General features: G+C 47.5%; 1 protein-coding gene across 2 annotated transcripts in view; it reads left to right on the top strand.

Moving 5' to 3' along the window:
- Positions 1-22,625, top strand: part of COPB1 (coat protein complex I subunit beta 1) — a 296,632-nt gene that overhangs the window by 27,685 nt on the left and 246,322 nt on the right. For both annotated transcript variants that reach the window (XM_078681014.1, XM_078681015.1), the window contains exon 3: positions 3,181-3,410. In XM_078681014.1, the coding sequence (XP_078537140.1) occupies positions 3,181-3,410 (230 nt within the window). The remainder of the gene's footprint in view (positions 1-3,180; positions 3,411-22,625) is intronic.

Below are 22,625 nucleotides of genomic sequence, written 5' to 3'. Positions count from 1 at the left end.
CACAGACTCCATTGTAGACCTCATCGCACCCCAGGCCCTTGCTTCCACTGAGCACATCCTACTCAGGGACTTCAACTCCCACCTAGACAACCCCAGCGACCAGAATACTGACTCCCTACTGAAGAACCTTGCCAACATTCGACTCGAGCAGCTAGTGACTGCACTGACCCACACATCTGGACACACGCTCAACCTCGTTTCTCTGCCAGCGGGAACATCACCTACAGCCACACCACCGAGCTCCTCTGGACCGACCACCACTGTGTACATCCCTGCATCTTCAAGCCCACCGTACACCACGCCCTTATCACCCCTCCCCTCCCCACCTCACCCCACCGCACCCTGTAGCAGCTGGAACAAGGCCACCGTAGAACTACTCATCGACCTCCTAGGCCGACCACCCCTCCAACACCAACTAACGCCAACTCGACAGCTCGTAATCTTCCCTGTTGGATCTCCTACTGCATTAACACTCTGGCACCCCTCAAGAAAACACCAGGCAAGCAACACTCCAAGAAAGCTAGCTGGTTCACTACCGCCCTCCACACGTCCAAAACCACCGGCCGATGACTCGAGATGAGATGGAGGAACAACAAAACCTCAGAAACCCACGCAACCTTCAAATCCGCCACCAATGCACACCAAAATTCTTCTCAAAACCACAATGAAAACGACCTTCAAAGACAGAATAAATGCAAACTCACAACACAGCAAAGAACTCTTTGCCATCGTCGAGGAATTCGCCTGACCCAACAGTGAGACCACAAATGGCCCATCCACCCAAGACCTCTGAGAAAAACCCTGCACCTTCTTCCACCACAAGATCGGGCAGATCTACGGTGGCTTCAGCACCCAAGACCCCGCCAATGGGCCCAACACCACACGCAAGCTCGCCACAGCCCAACAGATAGTACTCAAAAGGACTCCGCTTACCACAGACAACACACTAAAGATAATTAAGAGCATCCCCTCGGGAGACTTATTGTATCCTTGGCTGTACACCTCCCAGTTGGGTTTCTGAAGCAACCGCAGCACCAAGACCGCCCTCTTTGCCACCACTGATGACATTTGCTATCTCCTCGACCAGGGAGAAACCTCAGCCCTCATCCTACTTTACCTCTCAGCCCCCTCCGACACAGTCTCCCACTGCACCCTAATCACCAAACTCCATGCACCCGCATCCACCATAAGGTACTGGACTGGATCCACTCCTTTCTGATCGCCCAAACACTGCAAGTCAGACTACCCCCCGTTCCTCTCAGAACCTACATAAAATAGCTGCGGAGTGCCCCAGGACTCCTCCCTGATCCCCACCCTCTCCAACATCTACATGGCTCCCCTCGCAGCCATCAACAGAAGCCACGGACTCAACATAATCTCCTATGCTCTGACAACACCCAGCTGATTATCTCCCTCACCAATGAACCCACAACCACCAGAATCCACTTTCACAACGAAATGAAGACAGCCACTGCCTGGATGCAAGACAGGTGCCTCAAGCTCAACTCGGGCAAACCAAAGTACTCCTCCTGGGATGACTCCTGGTGGCCCACTGCACTAGGAAGCCCTCTCACCCCATCGGACCAAAGGCGCAAGCATGGCATCATACTGGACTCCTCGCTCTCAATGAACCGCCATCCTGTTTCCACACACTCTGCCTGCTTCGAAAGATTTTCAGATCGCTCCCCACAGATTCCAGACAGACGGTCACCCACACACTACCTCACCAGTAGACGGGACTACAGCAGCGCACTCTACATCAGCATCACCCAGAAACGGCTTGGCAAACTACACAATGTACAAAATGCCACAGCCAGACTGGTCCTTGACGTCCCCCTCCGCAGCCACGTGACACAACACCTCCGACAACTCCACTGGCTCCCTATCAACAAGAGAATCCCCTTCAAGCTCCTCACACATGCCTACAAACCTCTTCATGACACAGGACCAGAATATCTGAACCACCGCCTCACCTTCCACACACCGGCCAGACAACTCCGCTCCGTCCAACTCGCCCTGGCCTCCATCCCACGGATCCACAAGACCAGAACCGGAGGAAGATCCTTCCCCTACCTTGCCGCCAAGACCTGGAACACCCTGCTCCTCCAACTCTGGTAATCCGTGTCGTTGACGCAGTTCATGAATGACCTCAAGAACTGGCTCTACAACTGAACCTCCACACCCAGACTGATCAGCAGCCCCCCTCCACCCTCAGCACCTTGAGACACTCACGGATGAGTATCCATGCTCCACAAACCCCTGATTGAGTACCAGCCTTTCTGACACAACTGTTCTAAGATGTTGCAGCTAAGCTGGTGAACGGCACTCTGTGTGGCTACCGTATATCCAGGGTGTAGGCCAAACTGCACTGGCTGACAATGAAAAAAAGAATTGTATTCAAGGTATTATGTTTGGTGCACAAAGTAATTCACTCACCCAGTCACAGCTCTATGAGATCTTGCTTTATGCTGTATTACCCTACGCAGAACCTGACATCAACTCTATGTCAGAACCTTGTGAGACTTGGATATCGTTGAAAGACAATAGAGGGAAGAGCTTTCTCGATTGTTGTCCCACAGATGTAGAATTATCTTCCAGATGTACTCAAAAAAAGGAGATTTTTTTTTTGTTTTAGGCAGAATCTTAATACATGGGGGTGTCTTTAGATATTTATCGACGATTTTCATTAGTTGCAGGTAGAAACCTGTTTGGCCTGTTTTTAGCGCCATGATACCCCAGTAGGGGTGACAGCTGCATTTTAGGAAACAAGCAAACACAAACATGAAACCTGACTGCTCTGTGATTACTAGACTCGGCATAAGTGAAATTATGCAACTTGTTAAACTTTCGATAGGATTCTATCGTACATATTTATTTAAGAAAAAATGGCAGCACAAATCAAATACTTCACTTTGCCACTAGCATAAAAGAGACTGTAATGGATGACTGCCTGGATCCCATTATTGGAATGCAGGCTTTTTATTGTTTTAAAAAAAAAAAAATACTCTGGGCTTCTCAGAAGTGTACTTTAAAGTAGTAAAGTTGATTACATAACATAGTTTGCTGCTGTCCAAAGCAAAGGAGGAGTTGAAAACGTAATGCTTACTTGTGTGTTTCTGCATATTATTGTTTTGTGCATTTTTGTTGAACTAATTTTGGCATCCTTTTCCCTTACAACAGAAAAGGGAGATGTGAAGTCAAAGACAGAAGCTCTGAAGAAAGTCATCACAATGATCCTTAATGGAGAGAAGCTCCCAGGCCTTCTGATGACAATCATTCGCTTTGTGCTGCCCCTGCAAGATCACACCATTAAAAAACTTCTGCTTGTTTTTTGGGAAATTGTTCCAAAAACAACTCCAGATGGTCGGCTTCTGCAAGAAATGATCCTAGTCTGTGATGCTTACAGAAAGGTAGGACCTTGCCTGATTGGCAAATGCATTTCAGTATTTTTAGGTGGAGATGTATATTCATGTGATTGCCAGGCTTATGAGAGTGATTTATGTAGAGGGTTGGGTAATTGAGGCAAGAAAATATAGTCTTGCTATTAAGACTCTAGAATTTAACACTCAGTATGCATCTACTTATTTTCCTTAACTAGTGGACAGAACATTGAAAATGCTTAAGTGGTGCCAGTACAGACCAAGTGACTTTCTTTACCATAGCATTTTAAATGTAAACTACATTGCTGCTTTTTGACGTACAAAAAAAGAAAACGGAAGGCTTAAGGTAGTAAAGATGAGCTATGAAACAAACCGTAATCAAGCCTGAAGTGTACAGTAATTCCATATAATTATCAAAATGGAAGCATATTATATAAAATGTATTAAGGGCATGTATACTAAAGCAGCAATTCTTAATGCAATACAATTGTTCCACATTGACACAACTAAATCATAAGAGAATGACCTCTACATTCAGTACAACAAATTCTGCATAACAGCATTGTCGGAGAAACGTAGGTAAACGCAGTAGTTGTGTCACAGAAAAGTAGTTTGCTTTGTTGATTTTTACTTCATATTGTGTTTGCTACCAATTCATACTGTTCATCTTGTTGCTATTATTTAATGTGTACTATGGCTCTATTAAACATACATAGGAGCTTTTGGAAAAAATCATCTGTTTTTGCCTATGTCTAATTAATGTTTACGTCCAGCAGTTTTAATGTATAGCCCAGAGCATTGAATCTAAAATACATTATACTTTTATAGAAAAGTCAGCCCACATTACATAGTTTAAAGCTGTCCGTCCTACTAATAGATCATTAAAATTTGTCAATTCATAGGGATGCTTCTGTTCCCCTACCACTCCAAAGGTGTTGCTCTTTAAGCCATGTCACATAAGTTAAGACCTAAATTTGAGTAAAGTCAGAAAGATGTTGCTAGACATGTAGGTCTAACGATTTGAATAATCTTACTCTAATGCACTTGACACTTATTCTCTTTTCAAATTGCGTGAGCCTAGGCAAATATTTTATTTCACTGAGTCACCTTTTTCTTTATCATCACATAGGAGAACACCTTCAAATATGTGAGTTCATCATGTCTGCTGCACAAACAAATCTTAAGTTTGATTTAATATACTAAACATTTGTTCCATGTATAATAAAAATTTAGTCCACGGAGTAGAGTGCACATGATTCCCTACTTGCCTCTTATTTCACTAATAGCATTGTCATCAGAGAGGGTGCATGAATATTACTCAATTCTTATTTTTAATAAAAATATTACTAAAGCATGGTGCGGTAGCGAGCTTTCTTTTACAGACAGACATTCTACATTGAAGTGGCCACAAACTTTTCCAGTGCCATGCAGTTTTACTGATTAAAACTAACTAGCGTATAGCAAATATTTATCATTTGCACATCACTAAGTAAAGTATTCTGATTTGGTTTGGTCCTATGAAAATATTTGCTTCCATTGACTTCAGAAGTACAAAAGAATGATTTCATAACTATTGGAATGTATTTTGAAATATTTGTGCAGTTCGTTTACAAGCTTAAATGTTGCGCGCCAGGCCTGACTTTTAGACCGTTAAATTTACAAAATCCTCTAGCTTTGCAGTCAGAGTAACAAAAGTAAACACTACTCTCCAGCATAAAATAAGCAGCAATCTTTAAGAAAGTTATTAGCTGCCATTTGACCTCTCTTTGATCGAATAACAAATGTGACAAGATAAAACGAGATTTAAAAGTATCTTTACTGCTCATTCATTTTCTGAATGAACAGAACACCTGGTCTTCGCCAGCTCGAGCTCTCGCCAGAATGGTTCAGTTGGCCCTAAAATAGCTCCCCCTGATATAATTTGACTCGCCATAGTAAGTGGGCGAGTAGATTTCTCGAAGCCTGAAAGGCCCCTTGTGAGGAGCAGGAAACTGGGCTTTTGTTGCAGGGTTCCACCCACTTTTTGCCCCATTTTAGGTTGAGCCTAGCACAGCGCGCATGCGTTGCTCTAGAAAATGACCTCTTGGAAACACTTCAGCTTTTCAGCAAACTCCGGCGTGTGGCTAAAAAAAGCCACACACACGAGTTTCCTGAAAAACTGAAGTGATTGGCCATTGCTTGCGTGCTTTCATTTTTGAAAGCCACAATTGGCCAAAGGCGGGTGCATGTCCCGCCTTTCCCAGTAAATGTTTCCTCCCATAGCCTCCATCTTGCGGGAGTGAACAGCGACGCACAGGGTGCCATCTGTTGTTGCTCATATTACAAAGCTCGTTTTTATTGTCGTGGCCGCGCTTGTCTTCCTTACAGTGCACACGCACCACTCGCAGGATGCTGCATTCCTCGCATCCCACTGCGTTTTGCCTGCGGGATAGAGCATCTGCAGTGCCTCCTTGTTTTTTTTGTGTGTACCTGGCCTTGGAATCCCTTATTGCTAGTGCGAAAGCATTACAACTGCATGCATCATACATACTGCAATAAATAAATACCGGACTGGATAAACTACCCACACCTGAGGTGGCACAAATTTCGCTCACTGGTGCTTGTGAAGGGCCCCTGAGGGACCACGTGGGCTCACTCCCAGCCGATGGTGGCCCGCCGCTGTGCACCTATCTCAGTTTAATAAGGGTAAAGGAAGGGGAGTGAGAGGGAGAGCAGTCTCGGGATAATGCCATTATGTCACCGGGCATGGGGTTGATGGGAGCTGAAAGCAGATTTCTTTTTAAGTGGGTTGAGGCTTTCAATCGTCTCTTGCTTCCGCCCAGTGAAGGCGCTTCAAGAAAGCACCAAACAAAGGAAAGAGCGGAAAGCGTGAGGCCTCGAGTCCCCTGCAGACCTTCACCACTCTTTCACACGGGCCTCTCTGGTGTTCTGTGGTGCATCGCTCCTCGCTCGGACGTCACCCAACCCCACCATCCGTGTGACTCCGCCCCGCCTCTCCCTTTAGGCGGCTCTTCTATACACATCTCCCCTTTGACTCTGCCTGACTCGTCTCAGTCTGTGGGGCTCCCCCTGCCCCCGTCTCTCCACCATGTAACGCTTCATAACTGCACAAATGACTTTCTGCCCTAAACTTGTACGACTCTTCCGTTCCGTAGTGGAGTTTTCCACCGGCTCTGCTTTTTTTTTATCTCCAACTTTAATGTCCTTTATCAGTGTATCCAGCTTTTTTGTACTCCCTTTGCTTGCATGTTTGATTACTGCCTTGTATTAGTTCCTCTCTTTTCAGCCTCTTCCACTGCAGTCTCCTCAGTCTCTGTTCATCACCCCCCCTCAACAGGGAGCTGTACTTGGGGGAAGTCATTCGGGGGCTGCCCTTCGCTCACTCTGGGGCTGCCCTTCCCTCACTCTGGGGCTGCCCTTCCCTCACTCTGGGGCTGCCCTTCCCTCACTCTGGGGCTGCCCGTCCCTCACTCTGGGGCTGCCCGTCCCTCACTCTGGGGCTGCCCGCCCCTCACTCTGGGGCTGCCCGCCCCTCACTCTGGGGCTGCCCGCCCCTCACTCTGGGGCTGCCCGCCCCTCACTCTGGGGCTGCCCGCCCCTCACTCTGGGGCTGCCCGCCCCTCACTCTGGGGCTGCCCGCCCCTCACTCGAGGGCTGCCCTTCCCTCACTAGAGGGCTACCTGTCCCTCATTCGAGGAGATTCCTGGCTTCATCCTCCAAGATACTTCTCAGTAATTACGAAGGAAGTGAAAAACCAAGTGTCACCGCCCCATCCTTTGTATTGTTTTTGGCAGGGAAACTGCCCCTCCCCCTTTGGTATGTTCCTGGCAGGAAACCGATAATAACTAGAGATGCATTTGACATAGACGAGACTCTGCAGACCCACCCACTTTATATGTGTCCTGCACCGGCACTGCAGATAGACACTAAAGTTTTTATTAATGTATTTATTTGTTTACGGATTTTATATAGCACCTCCTTGTACCAGGAAATAGGAGCGCTTTAGCACAAACCGTGAAGCAGAAGGACTCTCTTGAGAAAGGCATCTTCACTGGAACGATCAGAAAGACACAGTAGTAAATAGTCTCAAAACTTTACTTAATGCGCTTGATCTCACCCAAATATGCGATAGGCCAACACACAAGGCTCGATACTCGATCTCATCATTGCCAAAGAGAACTCAACACAACTGGAGGCGATTCAACCCTGCGACTGGTCTGATCACCACATTATCACCTTCTTTATCAATGAAAAAGTTAAACCTATCCCAGCTCAACCAATCAAATCCAAAACATGGAAAAGGAACATGAAGAACCTTAACCCCTCTACCCTGCCCCCCCACATCGGCAATCTCCTACTTCCCCCTTCAGGTGCCTCGGATGTTCAATCACTGATGGACCACTACCGTGACTCTATGAACACAGTAGTCAATGAAGTCGCCCCACTGCAACTGAAGAGAGTCTCCACCAAAACTTCTAACCCCTGGTATGATGATAGACTCAATGACGACAGGCGTACTATGCGAATGGCAGAGCGCACCTGGAGATCGGACCCTTCTGCACTGCACCTCAAAAGGCTTAAGAACAAGAGAAACGCCTACTTTAGGAAAATAAAGCGCACAAAGGCGGACTTCTTTAGCCGCCATTTGGACCAAGCAAAAAACAGGCCATGAAAGCTATTCGAACTAATCAAGACCCAAACAAAGACTCAACCCCTACAATCAAACAGCACAACAAGCGGCACCCCACACTGTGAAGCCTTCTCTGCTTTCTTTAAGCTAAAGACTGACAACATAAGAAATGACCTCATCATGGATGTAAGTCGATTCCCCAACAACACCAGAATGTCTTACACTCAACCTAAAAACAAAGCATCTTGGCTGTACTTCGATACCTACTCGGAAGAAGCAATACGCAAACTGCTCTGCACCTTGAAGCCCTCTAATCACCTCACAGACCCCCTACCTGCTAATGCTGTAAAAGACTTCATCCCCTTGCTCCTCCCTCTCTGGACCAAAATCATCAACAGCTCCCTGCAACAAGGCCTCATCCCGGACTCCCTCAAGGTGGGGCAAGTCACACCTATACTCAAGAAACCTACAGCTGATCCGTCTGACCTAAACAACTACCGGCCCATCACCAATATCCCCACCCTGGCCAAACTGCTGGAAAAATGTGTCCAACTACAACTAACTAAACACATTGACCAATTTGACCTCCTCAACCCTCATCAATCAGGCTTCCGAGCGAAACATAGCACGGAAACAGCTATGACACACATAATTGATGACGCCCTCCAAATTCTAGATCGCAATGAGTCCTGCCTCCTCATCCTTCTGGACCTCTCGTCAGCTTTTGACACGGTCAAACATGAGAACTTGCTGGAGCTGCTAAGCACTAGAATGGGTCTATCGGGAACTGTTCTCAAATGGTTTTCGTCCTTCCTTCACAATCGGTCACAGAAGTTCAAGATCGACAATGTGCTATCCACACCTGTGCCTGCAGATCTGGGTGTTCCACAAGGACCCTCCCTCTCCCCCACACTGTTCAACCTCGTCATGGAACCGCTCGCCACCTTACTTCAAGCTTCCAATGTCCAATTCCATATGTACGCCGATGACACACAACTCTACCTAAAGCTACAATCTCCGGAAGATATCAAACATCTGAATTCCACGCTTATTAACACTCAATGTTGGCTGGCAGATAATCACCTCAAACTAAATGCTCTGAAAACCGAGTTCACCCCCGGCGAAAACTTCCACCACCCAAACATGGCTCAATAACCTAACAGCACTCAATGTCCAACCTACCATCGTGGACTCGGCGAAATCCCTAGGCATCACACTCGACGCCAAGCTCAACATGCAGCAGCACGTCAGCAAAGCCACAAAAGCAGCTAATTTCCAAATCAACACACTGAGAAATTAAACCTTTCCTCCCTGCCGAAGACTTCCAAACTGCTGTACAAGCTCTAGTCATCCCTCGAATAGACTACGGAATTGTGGCACTCAGCGGACTCCCGCTATCCACAACTGCACCCTTAAGAGCCTCCCTGAACGCTGCAGCAAGACTCGTTACTGGCTCAAGAAAACATTCGCATATATCCCCAGACTTAAAGTCTCTAAAATGGCTGCCTTTTGAAGCCAGAATACAGCTAAAAATTGCAGTTATGACACACGCGGCCGTGCACCACAATGCACCCAACTACCTCGCTCAAAAGTTGTCTATCTCAGGAGGTTCGAGGTCCAATAGAAGCACAAAAAACCTACTCCTGAAACCTCGTAGATTCCGGAAAGAGAAAACATACAAGCGCTCCTTCTCTGGAAGGGCACCCAGGATTTGGAACGCGCTCCTGCCTGAAACTAGGCGGATCTCCTCCACTGCACTCTTCAAGAAAGAGGTGAAAACCATCCTTCTGGCCAAGATCTCATGAACATGATTGGTGCTGGATCAGAGACTCTGCATTGCTTTGTATCACTGTTCACCTTGTCCTCTGGCACTATACCTCTAACTTGATGTTGTCACTACCAATATATGATACACGTTGATTCACTCTCCAGATGCCCCCACTCAGTGTTCTCGCTACACTAAGACTTTGGTATAAACCATCCACACACCCAAGGAACACCTGAACACCCCTGTAGTGGGATCAATGACTTGTGCCGTCTTATTTTACTTGTTTACCTGACTGTATTTTGATATGTTTTATGTATGTTACTATTACCCCACCATGTTAGCGACTACTATACTGCTCCCATTATCTCTGTTCACTCCTACTGCCACTACCCTGTCTTTGTGAAGCGCTCTGATATCTGTAAGGATCTTGTTCGCGCTATATAAAACTTTGAATAAATAAATAAATAAATACACAGTAGCATGGGGAAGGTAGCTCGGAAACTCTGTTTCCAGCGCCTAGATCAGGGTTCACTTAGCTGTACTGAGGGCAGACTCTCAGTGAACACCTAATGTGGAAGAGCTGGAGGCAAGGCGGGCTTTTAGAAGGCTTCTGGCACCTCGTCAGGGGTAGGAAGTGTTATATAAATGCCATTTATACCGGACAAACGCCTTAGAAGAATCTACAATCTCGGACAAACATCGGCTGTCTGTACTGTGCTAACAACCTAAGCTTCATTCAGCCCGGCCATACCAGTGCCTTAACATGCTGCAAACTAGCTGTATCCTAAAAATAAATGCAAATAAGTGTAACCGTCTAACTTAAGTAGGTACCGAAGGCACATGGATTGCAGGAATCGGGAGCTGTACTTGGGGGGGAAGGGGGGGGGGGGGGGGGGGGAAGAGGGGGGGGGGGGGGGGGGAAGAGGGGGGGGGGGGGGAAGAGGGGGGGGGGGGGGGAAGGGGGGGAGGGGGGGGGGGGAAGAGGGGGGGGGGGGGGAAGGGGGGGGGGGGGGAAGGGGGGGGGGGGGGGGGGGGGAAGGGGGGGGGAAGGGGGAAGGGGGGGGGGGGGGAAGGGGGGGGGGGGGAAGGGGGGGGGGGGAAGGGGGGGGGGGGGGGAAGGGGGGGGGGGGGAAGGGGGGGGAGAGAGGGGGCCTGCCCGTCCCTCACTCGAGGAGATTCCTGGCTTCATCCTCAGAGATCGTCTCTGTGCAATTACGAAGGAAGTGAAAAACCAAGTGTCCCTGCCACCCCGCCTTTGGTATGTTCCTGGCAGGAAGCCGATAATATCTAGAGCTGCATTTGATGCAGACGAGACTCCGCAGACCCACCCACTCTATTCGTGTCCTGCCGGCTCCGAGAGACAGACACGAAATATTTTTTTTAATGTATTTATTTGTTTATGCTTTTTATATAGCGCCTCCTAGTACTAGAGAATAGAAGCAGTTTAGCATAAACTGTGGACTCTCTTGGGAATGGCATCCCCAGTAGCATGGGATGGGCAGCTCGGAATCTCCATTTTTAGCACCCAGATCAGGGTAGATTAGAACATTTCATGTGAGTTAGAAAACATGAAATCGTTTCCATTGTGCCCTGTAACTTTATTAGACAAATGGAAAACGTCCAAATACCGTATTAAAACGAAATGTGTCGCTTTTTTATTTTTATTTTATGTTGCATTCATCAAGCACTGATCCCCTGCTACTGTGTAGTAATATTAAGGTTGCTGTGTTTTTGCTTTTGCATCGTTCCGGGTTACAAAGTATCAGGTACCCAGTAGTGATGTCACACCAGGCCACGCGCTGTTGCAAACTACGGAGTGCCTAGATAGTATCCATGCGTTCCAAGTCACCTGCAGCTACTAGCGATGTAACAAACCATGCACTGCAGCAAACCCGACATCTCATTAAACTAAATATATAAAACATAACAAACTCCTCCTGAGTCTCACATTGCCTTGTGTGCCACATCAGTTGCTAATCTAGCTCGACTTGCATTCTGGTGCTTGTCGTTGTGTTTGTGTCCATTAAAATATAGGACCACAAATGCCAGAATGCAAAGCGGAAAGGTGTGGCAGCAAAGTGTCTTACGTCTGATCCAGCTGCAATACCTTCGGGTCGAGTTCTCGCTATATAAAACGGCAATAAAAAAAGTGTGATGTAACTAGTGCAGGCAGGTGTGTTGTTACTGGTGCAGACTGGACATGCAGTCCTCGGCTCTGTTACCTTTTGACTACGATTTCACAAACGCGGCCAGATGGACTGCACTGCCGCAGGGTATGTTGTCACTTGTGGAAACCGGGTATGCTGTTATCGTCACAGGCAGTGCGCGAACAGGCTGTTGTCACTGGCGGTGGAGGACTGTGGTGTTAAGAGCGCAGACAGGCAGCAGCTGCTCCATAAAATCCTGGGGGGTTCTCCTCGACCGCCCCCAGGATCCCGCCCAGAATTCCTGTCTTCTTTAGGCAGCTTACTGGAACTAGTGGCAGGTGAAAACAACTTCTCCATTTTAGGAGATTTTAATTTCCACCTGGAGGCACACTATGATCAGGACACCATAGCTCTTCTAGCCGAACTAGAGGCGGTAGGTCTCACACAAATCGTCACTTCCCCCACCCACTCTGCGGGACATACTTTAGACGGACTCTTCTCCAATCACCAATGCCTTGTCCTCGGGGACACTTTACTGTTACCTTGGGCGGACCATTATGCAGTCCTCTTTGACATTCAATATAACAACAATCCTTCCCCTCACATAAAACCACTTCTCCCCAGGCAGTTCAAAGCCTGGAGTATCATTGACCCCCTTGAATTTCAATCTTCCTTACTCACATCTCAGCCTGACTTTCCCCCAAGTGACCCTGATGCAGCAGCTAATCTCTACACTCAATGGATTAATAATGCGGTTAATAAGACTGTACCCATTAAATGCAGGTCTAGTAACCGTAGCACTGTTTCTGCACCTTGGTTCACTGAGACCCTTAGATGCGCAAAGCAAAAATGCCGGCATCTAGAACGTCGCTGGCGCCTACACTATGATCCTTCCCATAAAGCTCTTTACAAACAATCCCTTGGTGATTACAAACGCCTTCTAATTACAGCCAAAAGTAATTTCTTCTGCAATCAAATTGAATCAGCAAAAAACTCTCCCAAACAGCTCTTCCAAGTAGTATCCAAACTCTCGGGACATGGATCAACCCCTCCAATCGCCGCCACTCAATCACTCTGTGATTCATTAGCTGCATACTTCCAAGAGAAAGTCTGCACCATTTACAATAGCTTTGCTCTAAGTAACTCTTCAGTTGACACCACTAACTCCAACATCTCTACAGCTTCCCCGGCTCCTTCAAACTCCACTATCATTCACACTCTTCATTCCCCAGACTCCACTATCATTCACACTCCTCCAACCTTCGATGAATTCAACCAAGTCTCCCCTGACTTCATCACTTTCCTCATCTCCGCTATGAAATCTGGCTCCCCTGAAGATCCATGCTCCCCCGCCACGCTGAAAATTAACCCTGTTCTCATTGGACACAATCTAGCTAACATACTAAATTCCATGTTCAAAACTGGTATATACCCGTCCATCTGGAAAAAGACAGTCATTAAGCCTCTTATCAAAAAAGCCAACCTCGACCCTTCAGACACAGCCAGTTATAGACCTATTGCATCTCTGCCTTTACCAGCAAAAATTGCAGAGAAAGTTATGAACAACGAACTGGCTCATTACATCGAGCAACGCCAGCTATTAGATGATACCCAGTTTGGCTTCAGAAAGGGACACAGCACAGAAACCGCCCTCATTAAGGCTTCTGATGAGATAAAAAAAATCTTGGATACTGGAGGAGCCGCAGTTCTCGACCTGCTGGATCTCTCAGCAGCATTTGACACGGTCGACCAAGCAACTCTGATCAACCGTGTCGCTGCACTAGGTGTCAGTGATAGGGCCAAAGATCTTCTCGCATCATTCCTGGTTAATCGATCACAATCAGTCAAGCTTGGCACTTTCACTGTCCCCCCCCCCCCCCCCCCCCATTCACTTTTCTTTGCTGGGTACCCCAGGGATCCTCACTAAGCCCGACCCTGTTTAATATCTACGTGTCGGACTTGGCGAGGGTCATCAAAACCTATAACATGGGTGTTACCTGGTACGCTGACGACACCCAATTAGCTTTAGCAATACACAACGATGGTGCTAGGGTTGCTGCCAACTTTCAGAAGGGAATGCTTGCTATAAGCTCATGGATGGCGGACAACTCCCTTAGACTGAATTCCAGCAAGACAGAAGTGATGATTTTCGCAAATCTCACACCTGCCTGGTCCTCTCAATGGTGGCCAGCAGGCTTCGGGACTCCCCCTGCCCCAGTCACAAAAGTAAGAAACCTCAGGGTCATTTTTGACACTAAACTGTCATTTATGCTTCATGCCAATTCTGTAGTCTCTTCAGCCTTCCACACCATTAAAATCATTAAAAAAATTCTCCCATCCTCCGCCGCTAAAACCTTGATTAGCACTCTCATCATGTCCAAAGTGGGTTATTGCAATAGTTTATTTGTCAATGCACAGAATGAGTTTTCAACAAATTTCAGCTGATACAGAACGCAGCAGCCAGTCTACTGACAGGCACTCCCAAATTTAGACCCATCTCCAAAGTAGTACGCCAACTCCATTGGTTGCCGGTCAGAAACAGAACTAACTTTAAGGCATTATGCCTTGCTTATAAAGCCATTCACTCCACCTGACCTGATTTCCTTAAACAATCTCTTCGCCCTTACAATCCTCCCAGACAATTACAATCCTCCACTGCCAATCTCCTAACTGTTCCTCGCACAAAGAAAGTGTCCTGGGGCAACAGATCTTTCCTCTGTGCCACTACCAAACTCTGAAACAAGCTCCCCCTCCACATCAAGACTAGCCCTACATTGCTCACCTTCAGGAAACAGATAAAGACTTGACTTTTTAATCAATAATCCAGTGTAACTACCTATCTTGCCGTCAGTCCTTAGCGCCGAGACACCCTTGGGTATTTGTGCGCTCTATAAAATGCATAAATAAATAAACTACGTCTCCTTTCCCTTCCAGTGTGCTCTAGTGATCCAGGCTGGGTCTTTGGAGGCGATCTTGTGCACTGGCAGCAGCGCTGCCGTGGTATTTTTATTTTTAAAGCTCTTCAATACCTTCGGGTCGAGTACATGGTCTGTATGTCTTGAAAGGAGCGTAGGTGGTCCCCCCTCCAAACATCTCCTCATTGTGTTATACCAATTAGGTCCCATTTCCAGGACCCTTCCAACCCTCCCACCTCCCGAAGACTGCAGCGTGAGTTTAGTGTCCCATTGCGTGTAGTGTAGTGTAGCGCAGAACGCCAGACGAGCAAGACTGCTCGAGTCGCAGTGGGAAGTGCTTTTGGTATTGGACCCCCATATAACATCGCTTACATCTGGGACTCTGTTAATGAGCATCTTTGCAGGGGTTGAAGTAGAGAGCCCGCACCAGCGACTGTGTCGAAGGCTTTTTCGAAGTCAATCAGCAGGAGTGCTAAGTATGGGGTGAGTAGGTGGCGAAGGGCCAGGGCCAAATGGAGGCAATGAAGACCGTGTCTCGTACTGCAGAATAGCATGAAGCCTGACTGGTCCGGGTGGACAAGTTTACTGAGAGCTGGCCTCAGGCGCTCTGCTAGGATCGTCACATAGATTTTGACTTCCGTATTGATTAAGGAGATTGGACAGCAATCCGAACAGGAGCATGCAGGGGGTTTTGATTTAGGGATGACTACCACAGTTGTTACGTCTGTTTCGGGAAGAAGGCTCCTTTCTCCGTTACCCCACCTCCACGACCAATATACAGACGTATCAGTATGTCACAGTACAAAGCGTAGTATTCCTTTGGGAATCCGTCTGGGCCAGGTGTCTTCCGGAAGCGACCAGGGAGATGGCTTCTCCCATTTCCTCTTGTGTGATAGGTAGGTCCAGGTGGGCCGCTTCTGGTTCTGTTAGCCAGGGAAGTTGGGTTGCCCCTAGTGTAGACAGCATAGGGGCTGAGGTTTCGGCTCAGTCAACTGAGTAGAGCCGAGAGTAGTAGTCTGCAAAGGCTTGGGCAATGGAGGCAGGCATACAGCGGGTAACCCCCCTGTTGGTCTTGGATCTCTAGGACTATACGACTCACCAGGGATTGTGATGCTAGTCTATGAATGAATGAATGAATGAAGTCATTTGTAAAGCGCAGGCTATCACTCCGAAGGAGCATCTTGGTGCTGAAAGCAGGTAAACTGAGTGTCAAGGAGCGTGGTCTCTGATGGCGCCATTATCAGATGAGAGATAAGGCCAGACTATCTGGTACTGCGAAGATCCAGGTTTTCAGTCTTTTCTTAAACATGGATTCCAGTTATGCGATTCTCAGTTGGATGGGTAGGTAGTTCCATGCTTTTGTTCCCAGGACTGCCATTGACTTTCCTCTTCTGGGCATCAGACGGAAACGGGGGGTGCTAATAACTTTTCCGTGAAGGATCTCAAATTGTGTACAGGCACAAAGGATTTTATTCTAGTCCTGAGGAATTTGGGACTTCTTTGCTTTACAGCTCTAAAGATTATTACCAGGATCTTAAAAAGAATCCTCTTGTGTATTGGCAACCAGTTTAGGATTTGGAGGGCCTCCGAGGCAGATGACCCCCTTGGTAGTTTCAGTACCATTCGGGCTGCTGCATTTTGAACAGTCTGCAGCTCTTTCAGAGTACTCTTCTTTACTCCTGCGTAGAGTCTGTTACAATAGACTAGGTGTGATGAGATCAAAGCCACTGATATGGTCTTACGAGCTGTAACTGGGAGGAGGTCAAAGAATTTTAAAAGAATTTTTATCCAATGGAAGCAGGCTCCTGCCACCGACTGTGCCTGCTGGTGAAAGGAGAGGGAGGTATCCAATCTGACCCCTAGGTTCTTAACAGTATCCACTGTATTAGGAGGGGGGCTGTGTCTGTCGGCCACCACAGTTTGGACGTGAAGATGTTACATTTTCCCAGCACCATAATCTCCGTCTTTTGGGTGTTGCACTTAATGGGATTGGCATTCATCCATTCAAAAACAGCAGAGGCATTGTTGGAAATGTTCTTCTGCTGCTCTGGATTCTTTATCCAGGGTTAAAATAAGCTGTGTGCCGTCGGCGTAAGACACAGTCTTGATGTCAAAAGATGACACCAGGTCTAATAAGGGCACCATGTATATATTAAAAAGTGTTCAGCTCAAAGCTCAGCCTTGGCGAACACCCGAGAGCAGCTACTTCTCTGTTGATATGCAATTGTAGAGTGTTACTGTTTGCCTTCTGTTCCCCAAGAATGATGTTAGCCAAGCCAACGCTTTATGCGAGTTCCCCACTCTTATTAACTGTACACCCAAGATAACATGGGAGACAGTGTCGAATGCGGCTGAGAGATCCAACAGAATCAGCACTGCCACCTTTCCTTGATCGAATGCAAATTTTAGTGTCTCCGAAGTGTGTAGCAGCGCTGACTCAGTTGGATGCCTGGCCCTAATTCCTGATTGCCTGGGGTGTAACATGTTGTTTTGTAGGAGAAAGTCATTTAGTTGTCTGTTTACTAGCTTCTCCGTTATTTTACTTAAGCAGTGCAGTAAAGAGATAGGTCTAAGATTGGACAAAGTGGATCTGGGAGGTGTTTCTTTTGGAGTGGTTTAACAGAGGCAGTTTTCAAACTATCCGGTACTACAGCTTGCTTGAGTGAGAAGTTTATGATCTGATTGATTATTGGATTAATGGTATCAATAAGTGCAAGTAATATCTTCGGGGCAGGGATCGCATGGAGAACCTGATTTACATGTGATGATAGCATGTCTGGACTGTTCAAGGGTGATCTCCTTAAAGTTGTTTTGCATCTGTCTATTTTCTAGATCCTGATTTAACCTTTCTATTGATGGGGTATCCGTTAATTTAAAATCCTTTTTAAAGTCTCCAACCTTTTCGTCAAAGTAGTCTGCGATCTGGTCACATAGTTTTTGTCACGGTGGGATTTCCTTATCGAGCATCTTTGGATGAGTAAAGGATTCTACAATTTTAAAAATAATTTTTTGATCAGACGCTGCCTACGTTGGTGTAGTGAACTTTCTTTTGACGTTTGATATTCATATGATACTCTTTAAGTGCTGCTCTGAAGATGATAAGCTCTTTGTTATTATAGTTCATCCTGTTTTTCCACTCAAGTTTTCTTCATTTGCCTTGTAGCTCTTTTAGCTGGGGGTGAACAAGAGAGCCGAGGTTTTACCCAGGGAGGCTCTGCGAAGTGTGGCCACCGGTGCCAATTTATTGGCTAGTGCGGCCATCCAGTCATTAAAAATATTCGTGTTAAGCGAAGGATCCCCTGTTACAATGGGTTTACCGAATTCTGCCAAGGTGTGCAGATTAGGGATCACTAACATTTTATTCCATTTTTCTGCATAAATGGTGGTACCTTCAATCGCAAAAGGTTTGAGCTTGTGGTCAGACCAGGTTAGTGTAGCCGGAGTGTCCACTGTGACATTGTTGGAATTAGTACAAATTCCATCCAGGGTATGCCCAGCCTTATGTGTTGAGGTCGTTATCAGCTGCTTAAGTCCTAACGTTTCTATTGTTTCTATAACGTTTTTTGTAGTTGAGAAGTTATCTGCTTCCGTGTGAAGGTTAAAATCCCCTAATATGGTGAAGTTTGAGTCCCTAACTATCAAGGCACTGAGACTTTCACCAAGTGTGTCTAGAAAATTATGGCTGGCCCCTGGTGGCTGATAGATCAAGACTCCTGTAAATACCACTGAGCTAGCTAATTGTAGACAGAAGCCTAGACTTTCTGCTCCCTTAATCTCTGTGATAATTGCTACCCCCCTCCGTCTCTGTACAGGTCTATCTGTTCTGGATATAGTATATTTTGGAGGAAGGGATTGTACAATGTCTGGGTTGGACCAGTCCTTTAACCATGTCTCTGTGATAAAGAGGCCATCTAGGTTATGATATAAAATTAAATCATATATACGCAGGGCATGTTTTCTTAATGATCTAACATTCACCAGGCCACAGAGTAATGGTCTAAGGTCCATGGTTGGGTTTACTTTATGGACTTGGTCGAGGGTAAGTGTGGTACTGGCTTCATATCTAAGTTCTCAGCGGCATTTTAAGTATGTTCCTAAGCCTAGTATTTTATCTACATGCAGGTGATGATGACAGTCACTAACTTGCACGTTAAACAACAATAATTAATCTCTGGAATAGCAGTTCTTTGGATCACGACCAGCAGCATTTCTGGCCGCTTTCGGGAAGCGGAAGGGCACAGACGGGCGTGCATGTGGAATATATTGCTGGATGGAAGAGATCAACGCGCTATGCTCCTCTCACTGGAACACCTGAGGTGGGGGGTGGGAGGAGTGTCTGGAAACCCCTCCGCAACAAACTAAAAACTGCGGCGAACCGAGGGCACCAGATGAAACCAGAATGCAGTAAGAGTTTTTCCTGCTCAAACTCTAAAACATCCTTTTTAAAAGTTTTGGTAAAACAATCGCATATAAATGCCCCGTCTAAAATGCCCTGTTCAAAAGCAAAGGGCAGAATTAGCTGCAAAGTAGTTCTAGTCATTACAAGATACTTAAAAACGGGATAACAAGCGTTTGAGGCAAGCCCCTCTACATTCACCCGCTGCGCGTCCAGCTCAGCATGCGGAATATATTGCTGTCCGTAATTGATCATCGCGCTATGCTCCTTCCACCGGAACACCTGAGGGGGGGGGTCTGGAAATTTGGAATCCACTTCGCAACAAACTGAAAACTGCGGCAGATCGAGGGCACCAGATGAAACCAGAATGCAGTAAGTGTTTTTCCTTTTCATGCTCAAACTAAAACATCCTTTCCTTTAAAAAAAAGTTTTGGTAAAACGATCGCATATAAATGCCCCGTCTAAAAGTATCTTCCGTTTTTGCCTCCCCAGCCATATACGCAGGCTACGGAGGACCTCCCACATTAGTTTCTCCGATTCGAGCAATAGTTTTATTTTATCTCTCAAGAGCACAAGTTGTCAAGTCTCCCTCAGATTCGGGTAAGGCCTGCTCCAAGCGGATCGCCTGGGTTTCTGGGAGGGTGAGGTGGTTTTCTAGTGCTGAGCGTTGAGCCTTAAGTTGTCCCCGGGTGAAGCCTCGAATTGTGGCTTTGCCGGCCTCCCAGTGTGTGCCCGGGTAGGGGACTGTATTTTGGTTAGCGAGAAAGTATTGTTGGAGTTCTTCCCCGATGGTCGTCCGAAATTTGTAGTTTCTAAGAAACCAGTTGTACAGCCTCTAAATAGGGCACAGCGTTTCCAAGGGGCCTCCCATTTGGCAAGGAAGGTGAGAGTGGTCCGATATGCCACGAGGGAGGATGCTAATGTCCATGAAGTCACAGCAATCTGGGGCCGGCATGAAGACCATATCAATACATGCGTGAGTGGGATGTGTCATGGAGGTGTGGGTATAGTTTAGTGTAGTGTTCTGGGGTTCCATGTCCTCCAGACGTCACTTACGCCTAACTTCGCTGCCCACTCTGTCATCCTCCTAGCCAGTAGTGTCCTGCATGGGGAAGGTGTGCCTGTGATGTCTATGCCTGATTGCATGACCACATTAAAGTCGCCCCTATCACTGTCCGGCCTAGCGGCGGGTAGGATATATTGTCGCTGGTCCCGTTGCCCGGGTCATCTATATTGACACCAAGTTGACTCCCTCTCCTCCCAAGGTCCCCGCTAGGGCCACAAACCGGCCTTGAGGGTCTGATTACATTAGTGGGTACAAAGGGAAGGGTGCGCCGAAGTAGGATTGCCACCCCACGTGAACCTCTCTCAAACCCAGAATGCCAGATTCTATCGAATCCATGTCTCGTGGGAAAGGGGTAGTTGTTACCCATGAGATGTATTTCTTGAAGCAGGAGGGCGTCGGGGGCGTATCTCTGGGCATATCTCAGGACCGCCGTAATCTTCACCTAGTCAAGCAGCTCATTGACGTTCCACGAGAGGATTCACAGGGGGCTCCCACCCAATATGTTGATGAGGTCATGGTCTGTGCGTGGGGTCATGATGGCCCAAAGATTTGACTGACCTGGTGGCTGAGTCGGTCAATGGTACAATGTAAGAAGAGGCCTAGTCTTTTGTCGTGAGTGCCGTGTGTGCATGAGTTTATTGTGAGAAATTGGGTGCTGCTGCTGTCTAACATAATTAACACAGAACTAGAGACCAGTGTCCCACACCCTGCCCCCAACCACCACCTCACCCTATACTTCTGGAAAGGAAGCATGTCGCCCTAGTAATGAAAGTTACAAAAAAAACTTCAAAGCTTAGTGTGGGAGCTGCCTGATGGACCCCTCCATGCATCTGTTTGTGTTTGTCTCCATTATGGAGTCTTGCTGACCACACCAGCTCTACTTGACAGTCCAGTCTAATGTTTCATTGGAAGAGTTCTTCCCTAGGTGATTGGACTTGCTTTCTGATTAGATGCCGTTATATTGTCGGACTGCGGGAAAGGTCGTGTCCACCGACCAGAAGTCCAGAGGTGTTAGAGGGCGTCCCCCGGCTGTTACCCTCTCAATGGACCGGCTCCGCTGTGGGGTCATAGCGGCGGAAGACCCAGACGGCGCATCAGAGTTATGGGGGATAACAGTGGGCGAGGTAGACACTCCTCTCCAGGCGCCCCGACCCCCTACAGGAGCCGTTGTTGCATCTGGGACCCAGCGTTCGCAGGTGCCGTTGCCCCGGACAGGGGGGCAGGAGGAAAGGCCTCCACCTGAGATCGGAGTGGGCGTTCTTCAGTTAGCCAAGTCTAGGCCACCTCAGATGATTGCTCGGAGGTGAGCAGGGAAGAGTAGTCTGTATTGAAGACTAGGTGCACACAGTTTCTGCTTGACTTCTGCATAGGACCCCCGCTGGGCCTTTACTTCCCTGGTGTAATCTGGGTAGACAATGATTTTGTGTCCTTGGTAGGTCAGGGTTGCCTCAGAGCGGGCTGCTTGAGGGATTGCGTCTCTATCTTTACAGATGAGAATCGGTCGGTGTGGGGCTCTCCTGGTGGTAGTTTGGGTGCAAGTGCCTGATGGGCCCGTTCCACAGCAAAGCATGACGATAATTTGCCCCCCAGCGTCCATGATTTGATCCAGGTCTCGATGAAAGTCCCTGCTTTTCCCTGTTCTTCTCCTTCGGGAAAGCCTCTAGGCAAAGGTTATTGTGCCTTGAGCGGTTTTTTGCATCCTCAGCTCTCCTGGTCCGCTCCTTTGTGTGGGATCAGAATTGTGTGAGCTGTTCCTTCAGTTGGTATACGTCATTTTCTACTGTAGAGATGAAGGATTTGGCTTCCGATATATGGGCAGTGGCGTTGCAGAGATCTTGCTGTACGAGGGTCATATCCACTCGTAACTCGCCTATTTTATTTTCCACGGAGGCCTGCGAGGAGCATATAGCCTGAAAAATTGCATTAAGGTCTTCTTCTGGGAGGAGGGGGGGCTTTCTCATCGATTGTTTTGGGGTATCCGGCCCCGTTTGTAGTGCATTGATCCATCTGGGTTTTTGTCTTGGGTCGTTTCGCTTCTCTGTCTTTCCCCATGGTGGTTGGGAATTAGGCCCTGTGCCACTTCTAAGGTGCTGCGGTGTTGCAAGTCTGGCTATTGATCAGAAGTCCAGAACTGTCTTCAGGCTTGTTGCGAGCTGGTCGCAGGAGAAACTGCATTGCCCGGTTGGCTGCCTTGGACCGATGCTGCCCGGGTGTGCGCACTCTCACGGCCCTATTCTGGAGGGTATACCTTCAGGATCCCCTATGGCTCGCGGTGGGGATCTCTGGATGCACCGTCCATTTACCCAGTTGGGCGCGACCAGTC

The sequence above is a fragment of the Lissotriton helveticus genome, chromosome 3_1 (assembly GCF_964261635.1).
Source record: "Lissotriton helveticus chromosome 3_1, aLisHel1.1, whole genome shotgun sequence".
In the NCBI taxonomy this organism is placed as follows: Eukaryota; Metazoa; Chordata; class Amphibia; order Caudata; family Salamandridae; genus Lissotriton; species Lissotriton helveticus.
This window is presented reverse-complemented; position numbering and strand designations above follow the sequence as displayed.